The 9,772-nt window shown below is 29.7% G+C and overlaps 1 protein-coding gene across 4 annotated transcripts; it reads right to left on the minus strand.

Annotated features, from left to right (window-relative positions):
- Nucleotides 1-2,433: 2,433 nt before the first annotated feature.
- LOC107427205 (U-box domain-containing protein 15) lies at nucleotides 2,434-6,353 on the minus strand. 4 transcript variants are annotated; one of them, XM_016037572.4, is made up of 5 exons: nucleotides 6,205-6,353; nucleotides 5,706-6,026; nucleotides 5,462-5,578; nucleotides 4,415-4,843; nucleotides 2,434-3,860 (listed from the first exon to the last, which is right to left on the minus strand). In XM_016037572.4, the coding sequence occupies exons 1-5, from the start codon at nucleotides 6,211-6,213 to the stop codon at nucleotides 2,802-2,804; spliced, it is 1,935 nt and encodes a 644-aa protein (XP_015893058.3). In that variant the 5' UTR covers nucleotides 6,214-6,353; the 3' UTR covers nucleotides 2,434-2,801. The 4 variants fall into 4 exon arrangements, with proteins under 4 accessions (XP_015893058.3, XP_015893054.3, XP_015893053.3 ...); XM_016037568.4 differs by having other exon boundaries at nucleotides 5,706-6,051; nucleotides 6,205-6,349; XM_016037567.4 differs by having other exon boundaries at nucleotides 5,706-6,055; nucleotides 6,205-6,348.
- Between the last annotated feature and the right edge of the window lie 3,419 nt (nucleotides 6,354-9,772).

The following is a 9,772-nucleotide window of genomic DNA, read 5'->3' on the forward strand; positions in this document are numbered from 1 at the left end:
AATTTATTTATACAATCTCATTCTTCTTCTCAAATAACATGTTACATATATCCATCTAACTTATACTTCATTAAAAATTAGGATTGCAGATATAATAATTATTCACAAATTATGTAAGCTCAAAAATATGAAAAAATAAGATGTATTTAACTTCTTCTTCTTCTTCTTCTTCTTCTTCTTCTTCTTCTTCTTTTTTTTTTTTTCATTTTGTGATAATTGCTTTAGGTTGGATTATTTTTTCTATCATGTACCAATGACAAGGTCAGCTTATATTTGATTCTGATATGTCAAAATTCGTCTTTTATTTTCAAGTTTAAAACTAAACATTTTTTAATTATTCAAAAGCGTCCATCCAAACATTATCAAGATGTTTAACTTTTATTTGTCGAGCATTATATATATATATATATATAGATATTAAATACCTTACACTATGAAACATGCCCCTTTTTTTGTTAATCATTGATGGTTTATATCTAATTGAATGTAAAAAATATGCAGGATAAAAAAGATATAGATAATGGAAGTTTTGGATTATATTAATATTTTTGTTACTTTTGTTGTTGTTATAGTTGTTCATGGTACCAGGATATCCAATGCTGCCAATTATTGTAAATGGTTTAAACATTGTCAAATATTTGTCCAAGGATGGGGAATACCATATGCTCTCCAAATAAAAGTTTTCAAGGACTTAATTTCAGATGATGTAGCCACTCATGAGACAATAGATTTAGACAGTCTATAGTTTTGAACAAATTAGTTTGCAATTATGACACTAAATGCAATCTCAAAATGATCTTTTTGTATTTTTATTTTTGGTGATTGATATAAAACAGGTCCATTATAGTTTTGTATGTTTATCTCTAAATAAAATTAGGACATTTAATATTTTTAAATTTCGTTCGAACATTTACAATCGAACAATTTTAACATGCTCAAAAGTATACAAACAAATTTTTTAATTGTGTACAAAAGTTTACAATTGAACATCGAAAAATATACTCATGTGGAATTGCATGTTCAGAAGCATACAACTAAACAAAATAATAACGTTCAGAAGTTCACAATCGAACATCTGCAAATTTATGACTGAACACTTCAAAATAATAAATTATAATTTTGAAGATGTTCAAAACTGAAAATCAGCCTTAATTCAAATGAGAAAAAAAATATTTTAATGAAATTAATTTTAAAAAAACTATATATAGTTATTTTAAAATTGTGAAAAAAAATTTTATTTGTAAAAGATATGTAATTAGGAATATTTGAGGAAAAAATAATATTGTATTAAATAATTTTATATTTAAATAATAATGTATAAAAAATAAAATTATAAAAAATTATTTTAAAATTGTAAAAAAAATCACCCTTGATTTTTATGTAATGATACTTATTTTTTTTATTTTGAGATGATAATCCAATTAATTCTACAACAATAATCTCTCTAATCTAATAATTGAATTTAAGCAAGACAAAATAATTAAAACCAACTCTTCCTTGTGGAATTCGACACTTGATTACTCACCATAAACATTTTCTTTTTTATATGCTTGCACTTGAAAATTTCACAATAGAGGTGTTATGTTGTTCCCATAGCCACGTGGAAGGCTGAACCCTTCCCCTCTGCACAAGCCGCGTGGAAGGAAAACGACAGAAGGCATTCGTCGGCCCCATCTTCGCTGGCTCCTGATGACACACTGCGCAACTATTGACCCGTCGGAAATTATTGCTGGACCACGAAGGCCGGGCAGAAAATGTTGACGGTTAGATAATTACTGCCCATTGGCCACTTATACGTAACCCTACCATTGGTAACAAATTAAATTCAGACAAGATCGACCCTTTAAATGGGCTCACTTCTAGGACCAAACACTAGAAGCCTTATTGGCCCAATAAAAAAAAAAATCCCAAAAGCCTCTTTTGAATATTGTCTTAAGCATCGGAGTGGCACAAGCTTCAAGCTCATTCTTCTTGTTTTATAGGTTGTTTCATCGCTCCCAAAGACATGCAGAACACCAGCACTACAATTATACCTTACAAATATACTAAATTTATATAAAACAAATTTTAATTAATTGAACCAAATTTTTAAAAAAATAAAATTAAAAACAATTAGTAAAGGCCATGCGTGTTTACTATTTTTTTATTATTGTTTTTTTCCTTTTTAATTGTTTTGGTTTAGGCACCTTTACAAAATAAATAAACAAACAGAATAAATAGCATTACCGTTTATTCATTTCCATTTCATCAATGCCAGTTTCCTCCAATAAAATTCTTAATTATTAGATGATATAGGAAACATTCCAACATTTACTGTTTATGGCTTCAAAGAAGAAAAGCTTGCACATTTTTTTTTTTTTTCCTTCTAAGATTCCTGATTTCAGTAAAGTTATTAAACTATTTTAACATGGTAGTGAGACTTTGAACCATATATGAGTCTAATATAAACATTTTTAATATGTTTTCTGCTGTCCATTGAACTGAAAGTATACACATAGGAGAGAACATAATACAACATGGTCAACAGACTAAAAGTAGAAATCTCCAAACATGGTAAGAGAGACTTTGAACTATGTACGAGCCTATCAAACATTTTGAATATGTTTTCTGCAGTCCATTGAGCTAAAAGGATACACACAGCGGAGAACATAATACAGCGTATAACTTCCATTTTGTACATCCCAATACCTTATGTAAGCATCATTTCAGAAAACAAAAACAATGAATATTAAAACTATTTTTTTTCTTTTTTCTTTTTTTTTTTCTTTTTTACATTGTCTTATTTGTTTTGTTTTGAAAAGTCAAGGAATGTGTTCACACTTACTCATATGCTGCAAAAGAGAATTTGCTTTCCTTTGAGCTCTGTTGGTTCCGCATCTCGCTAGCTCCACCAAATGTTCATACACACCAAACTGAAGTGCTGCGAGGATGAAAGATGAATTGTTCAAACCAAGTTCAAGAAGTACAGATGCAGCACATTCCTTGTTCTTTGGTGTCCCACATCTTAAAATTTCAACCAGAGTTTCAATGAAAGATAGCCTTCCGATCTCATTTCTCCCTTCAGGATGTGATGCAATGAGTAGTAGAATTGAAAGGGCTTCATCAACCATTCCCAAGTTCTTATCTTGCAGTAAATACAGTAATGGTGGTATAATTCCAGCCTTAATGGCCCTGGACTTGTTGGCTTGGTTTAAAGACAAGTTAAACAATGCAGTTGCAGCATCTTTTCGACCTCTGATTGTTCCATTCCACAAAAGTTCCACCAGGGAAGGGATTCCATTCAAAGTGCCCACCAGCTCTTTGTTTTCATCAAGCATTGATAAGCTAAACAATGTAGCGGCAGAGTTCTCTCTACCTTCATCAGTTCCATTCTTCAGAATATCAATGATAGCCGGGATAGCTCCTTCCCTTGCTATGATTCTTTTGTTTGTCTCGTCGATTGACAAATTCAAAAGAGCTGTCACAGTGTGTTCTTGAATCTTGGAATCTGGATAGGAAAGGAGCTTAATCAAAGGAGGGATTCCTCCACTTTTGGCAATCAAAATTCTATTCTCTGGATTCTCTTTGGATAGCATACGAATCTGCATAACAGCTTCCATTTGCACATCAAGTTGATGAGAGGATATATTTTCAACTAAGCAAGAGATTTCCTCTATGATTTCTGCATAACAGCCATCAGAAGAACCCAAAAATGGGTCCTTCATGGGTAGTTCAAAGTGATTATTCTCACACCATTGCCGAATTAAGTTCTTGAGTGCGAAATTCGGCGCTAGTGACAAGTGCTCCAATGGTTTTCCCGTCTTTGGGCAGGTCCGGTGATTGGAAAATAGCCATTTCTGTATGCTTGCTCTTTCATAAGTCTATAAAAACAACAAGGAAAACTGTATCAATTTTATGGCGTAAACATGAGAAAAATGTTAATTACTTCTAGCTTTTATATTTGATTTTGACAGATATTTTAAGAAGAAAAAAAAAAAAATCCTGATTACTCTTTAGATGTTCCCCTATGGTAAAGTTTCAATATTGGATTGTTTTTGTCTCTTTTTGCTTTGACAGCGACAAATTTGAAAATTGATGCTCAAGAAAAAAATTATCACCAAGAAATGACAAAATGTGGCCCATCGAAGAGGACTTGCATTGTCTGTTAGGTAAACGGCATATCAAATCCAGATACATTAAATGAAAATTGTAATATAATACTGGTTTTTAAGTATACAATTAAGCACATAGTTTTCACCAAATTCCAATTTTCCAAACACTCTTGAAGCAGCTAAGCATTTGAATGTTGTCAATTTGATGACTAAGACATGAAATCATTATATCAAAATGTAAAAATGATAAAGTCTCTCTAACCCGGAAATGATACGGTATAATTTGCGTTATTTAGAAGGTTATAAACAAAAAATAAGATTACCTGTCCACTCGCCACAATAACAGGATCTGTCATGATTTCTAATGTGATTGGACAAAGGAATTCATGAGGAATTAACGAAGATTGACACCTTTGTAGAGTTTTATGTGATAAAACAGGGCCATCAAGTATAGAATCCTCATCAAAACCTGCAATTTCCTTGAATTTATCCAAGAGATCTTTGGTTTGCTGAAGGTTTTCGGCATTTTGTCCTCTCCTCTTAACAAGCTTTTGAACAGCTACTGTTTCCTCTTTCAAGTCTGCAATAGTATGTAGTTCCAATTTGCTTGCTAGCCTTTGTAGTATTGCATGGTCGGCATTCCGGTCATCATTTTTCTTAGAAAAAACAACCATCAAATCCATTGCTAGTTCTATATCCTGTGTATCGGTTCGCCTTTTTGCTCGCTTAAGTTGCTTATGCATCAGCTCAACCTGAAGCAATAAAAGTGGCATAAGCAGTTTTGTAACATAAAATCCCATATCAAAAATACAAGCTTGAACCATAATTAAGTGCATATATAGGATCAGCAAAGTACAATGGTCAAAAAACTTCTTTCATTTTCTCTCATAAAAAAAATTATTAAAAGAAGAAGAAGATAGTATCATGCTGGAAATGACTTCAACAACCATCTTTCTAAGGAAACTTTTCGAGTTATTCAACCTCCGAATTTTCGGGAAACATCGGTTGGGCTTTAAGACAGAGTCATTATTACAACTCTGCAGTCTATGTTTACAGAATTCAGAGTAACCAATCACATGGAAAGCCAGTGATTATCTTTTGATTACATATGAGTTCTACAATCATATGTCTGCAAGCAGGAAGTTTAAAATGTGAAAACCCATCTTGAGCTCATTAGACTAAACATACTTGAGAAGATGAAAAGAGTAAGAAATAAAAAACACAGAAATGGCTGAAGTCAATTTTGTCATCTTAAGCAGATCTGTTTGCAACCAAAAAGGGAAATTTTGGCCGAAGAGGAATTTCAAAGAAAACATAAAGCTCAAGATATATAAAGGACAAATGAAGAGAGAAGTGAATAAGTAATTTACTTGCTCTTTCACTTCAACGGAGATCCCAAGTTCATTGTAAGGCATTTCATCCAAAACTTGATTCAATTTGTCATAAACAGCTTGAAACCTCCCCATCACAGCTTCACTCTCCAGTGCCTGAAAAACACAGTAATTAAGCGAAAAAAAAAAAAAACCAATCGATATAAACAAAAACCCAGTTGTAAAATGTGCTCATAAAAAAGAAATAGATAGGAAAATAGAGAGCAATAATTCACTCACTGACCAAGTAAATCTTGCTTCCATAGTTACAATCCTTCAACAATTTCTTGGCAAATTGGAGTGCTTTCTTCAAACTACCAAGACCACTCAAAGCCTTAGAAGAAACTAAAGAATCAATCTCTTTTATCTCTTCCAGAAGTGGAATTAAAAGCTTCAGCCTCCTAACTAAGTTGAAGCATTCCTTCCTCTGTGTTTTTCTGAACCCAGAATACGATCCCAAACTCTCAATCAAACCCATTAACTCCCCAACCAAATCCTTCTCATCACCATCACCACCCTTCTTTGAGCTGACCATATTTCCTGTTTCCTCTCCTTCCATCGCTATCTGTCTCTCCATTTTTTCACATTTACTAGCTAGTGATGAACCATACCCAGAAAGAAATACTTAAAAATAATAATGATAATGATAAAGGTATAATTTCTAAAAAATCTTCAGTTTTTTTCCAGGACAAATAATGATTTTCCCAAGAAAGTGTAAAAAAAATAAATAAATAAAAACTTACATTGACCATGATACTAAAATCCAAGTGCCAATACTGGTTTGTGGAGGAAATTACGCGTCTTTTTGCTCCTCCCTTTGTTAAAAATATTTTCTTTAGGGGGTGAAGTATTTGGCGGGTTTTGTTGTTACTGAGAGAAGACAAGTGTTTTTGAAAAACAGTTCCATGTTTTTCACTACTACTACAACAAAAGTCGGTTCACGCGGTGTACAATCTGACGCGTCTTCACGTGTGACTTTCTAAATTGGTAATAGTGGTTTTGGGTCCCCATTTTGTTTAATTTTTGAGAGATTGGACCCACCACACCCACTGAATTTTCTCCTCCAATAGTGAACATGATTTTTATGTTGGAAATTTGTGGATTTTGGTTCTTTCTTGGTCATCACGCTCCAAACGAGTCCCTGATTATGTGGCAGTCTAATCCACTTTATAATTTTTGTATGACTTTTTTTCTTTTTTTTAACTTTTTGGAGTATGGGACTCGTACATGCATGATTGGCCATTGTTAATGCTAGACTAGTTTGTTTATTCCACCATTTGCCCATTTGTGGCATATTGCATATTATTTTGCATTCAAAAAGAATAAATAAATTAGCTAATTATTCTTTAGTCATTAGTTTTGTTTTTTTTGGACATAATATTTATAGTTATTTTTTAATGGATTTTTTTTTTTTTAACATTCTTTGCTATTTTTCATTTACAAACATAGTTGCACCTTAGCGATTAATTAAAAAAATGTTTAATATTATAAGATCAAAGATTGGGTCATTATTATTATATCATTCCAATAGTTATAGATTCGATTTTTCTTGATTTCACTATACATTGATTTATTTACAAAATTTTAGATAAAAAGTAATGCAGCAGCATGTTATTTGTTAAATAAGTAATGACGTCCGGAAGGTAGTTAAGATTAAAAACAAACCGAAAAATATATATTATATTATTTGATACTTTAGATTAATAAAGGAATTGGGTGCCTCTAGATACCACCTAATTAGTTAAAAATAAATAACTTACCATTAGATTGGAAATTTGCAGTCATTAGCGCCAAAAGAAAAAAAAAAAAAAAGTGATAAAATAACTTATTATTTCAATTCCAAATAAAGAACAATACAATTAATATTAAGCAAATTATATTAGATTGTAAGGCACTAAATCTTAACCTAACGGGTCAATGGGGGCTTGTGCTCAAAGTCGGCCAATAGCTGGTTCTACTTTCTCGTCAACATTGGGCTCTATACCTGCATATTGTGCCACTGCTTAGTTGTAATGGGTTGGACTGAATCTTTATTTACAAAATTTTAGATAAAATGTAATACAGCAGCACATTATTTGTTAAATTAACAATTACGTCCGGAATGTAGTTAAGATTCAAAGCAAACCAAAAAAAATATTTATTATATTATTTAATTACCACCTAATAAGGTAAAAATAAATATCTTACCGTTAGATTGGAAATTTACAGTCATTAGCCCAACCCAAAAAAAAAAAAAAGTGATAGAATGACTTATTATTTCAATTCCAAATAAAGAACCATGCAATTAATATTAAGAAAATTATATTTGATTGCAAGGCATTAAATCCTAACCTAACTAGTCAATAAGGCTTGTTTTCAAAGTCAACCAATCGTTGTTTCTACTTTCTCGCCGACATTGGACTCCATATCTGCAAATTGTGCCATTGCTTAGTTGTAATGGGTTGGACTGAATTTATCCTTGGTGTTGGTGTTGGTGGTCGTCAGAGGCCCATTCCAAAAGTCCTACCGGAGACAACACTCAAAATTCTAGTTGGTCTTTCTTATTGTGATTTTCAGTCTTTAAGGGCCCACCCCACCGCTCAATTGGAAATATTTCATAGGGAGAAAATAAGAACGTCAATTCGCGCCGTATATCCCGAAAAACATAACACACCATCCTTAATAGAGCGGTTTTTTTTCGAAAAATTGAGACCGCAGGACGAGTATGGATTAAAATCTTAAGAGAAATATGATGAAAAATACCATCTTCTTCTTTTTTTTTTTTTTTTTTTTTCAAAACACATAAATTTTGTCCGCTATAATTTACTCATTATGGTGAATTATTTATTATATCCTTAATTAAAACCCTAAAACCCTTTAATTTTACATAATTTCTTATTAGTATTTGAAATGGTTTCCTTATTTTATTTAAGAATGATCCTTTGTGTTTTTGTGAATGGATATAATTATGATTGTAAAGTTATAGATTTTTTGTAACATTGTCCCTTGTTGAGAAAAATATACTTTTCACTTTAAGAAATATGTACAACTTCATTTGCATATGATCAAAAATACCAACACTAGCATATTAGTGAATTTTAAAAATAGCGCTAAATAATAGTTTCAAATATATATTTTTAACAAATTAAATATGTTTTATTCATAATTATTTGAACGTCTTGGAAATATTTACTTTTTTCATAGAAATTCATGATAATAGAATTGGAAGGTAATTTATACTTTGAAATATTTTTAAAATACAGAAAAATTTAAATATAAACATATATATACATATATATATATATATATATGTATTATTTCAAATGTCAATTAGATATGATTTGGCATAGCTTTTGTTTGTGTTTTTACTTCTACTTAAAATGTTAATTACACTTTCATAATTAATTTTTGAGCTTTAAAAACTATTTCTCCCTTCTCAAAAGTGATGCTAAGTAAGGCATTCACTTAGTGGTGAACCTAAAAAAATTTTGAAAGGAGGTCACCATTACATAATTAAATATTGATTATTTTATAATCCGTTATTTGAAGAACCAGCAAAATAGGCAATAATCAATCATATCTCTTAATTACTTTTGAATAATATGTCTTAGATAAATAAAATAAATTTTTTTAAATAATTTTTAATTAATATTGAAAATTATAGATACTCATTTACTTTATCTTTATTTAAAATCATTTTATACAGAAAAGATATTTTACAAGAAAAACAATTAAATCAGTAATTACTAATAATTTTTTAATTTTTTTTCTAGTAAAGTAATTATGAATTGACAATTGTTATCAATTATCAATTGATAATTATTAATAATTATCAATTAAATATTTTTAAATGAAAAAAATAAGTTAATAATTGACTATTAATAATAATTATCAATTAATATGTCAAAAGGCATGGTCCAAGAAACCTTAAAAATAATTAATCATATCTCTAAATTTTTTTTTTTGGATAATATATCTTTCATAAATATGTAAATTTACAAAAATAATTTTTAATTAATAGTAAAAATAATAGAAACTAAATTAATTTTATTTAAACCATTTTTTATGAAAAGAAAAAAAAAAATATATATATATATATATATATGTACTCTTACATGAGAAAACAAGTAAATTAATAATTATCAACTACTTTTTAATTATTAATACTTATCAATTATCAATTTATAATTGATCATAATTAAAACAATTGTAAAAATTAAAAAATATTTTTTGTTATTAATAATTATTAATTTAGTTATTTTTTCAAGTAAAATTATTTAATTTAATTGATAATTATTAATATTAATAATTATCAATTAATAATTAATTTTT

The sequence above is a fragment of the Ziziphus jujuba genome, chromosome 9 (assembly GCF_031755915.1).
Source record: "Ziziphus jujuba cultivar Dongzao chromosome 9, ASM3175591v1".
NCBI classification, from domain to species: Eukaryota; Viridiplantae; Streptophyta; class Magnoliopsida; order Rosales; family Rhamnaceae; genus Ziziphus; species Ziziphus jujuba.

Bases quoted from the DNA above. Each gene is read 5' to 3' on its own strand.
- LOC107427205 (XM_016037568.4), bottom strand. From the start codon at position 6,038: ATGGAGAGACAGATAGCGATGGAAGGAGAGGAAACAGGAAATATGGTC. The intron at 4,844-5,461 runs GTAAATTACTTA...TTATTGCTTCAG, and splicing joins CCGTTGAAGTGAAAGAGCAA to GTTGAGCTGATGCATAAGCA. The intron at 3,861-4,414 runs GTAATCTTATTT...TTGTTTTTATAG, and splicing joins TTATTGTGGCGAGTGGACAG to ACTTATGAAAGAGCAAGCAT.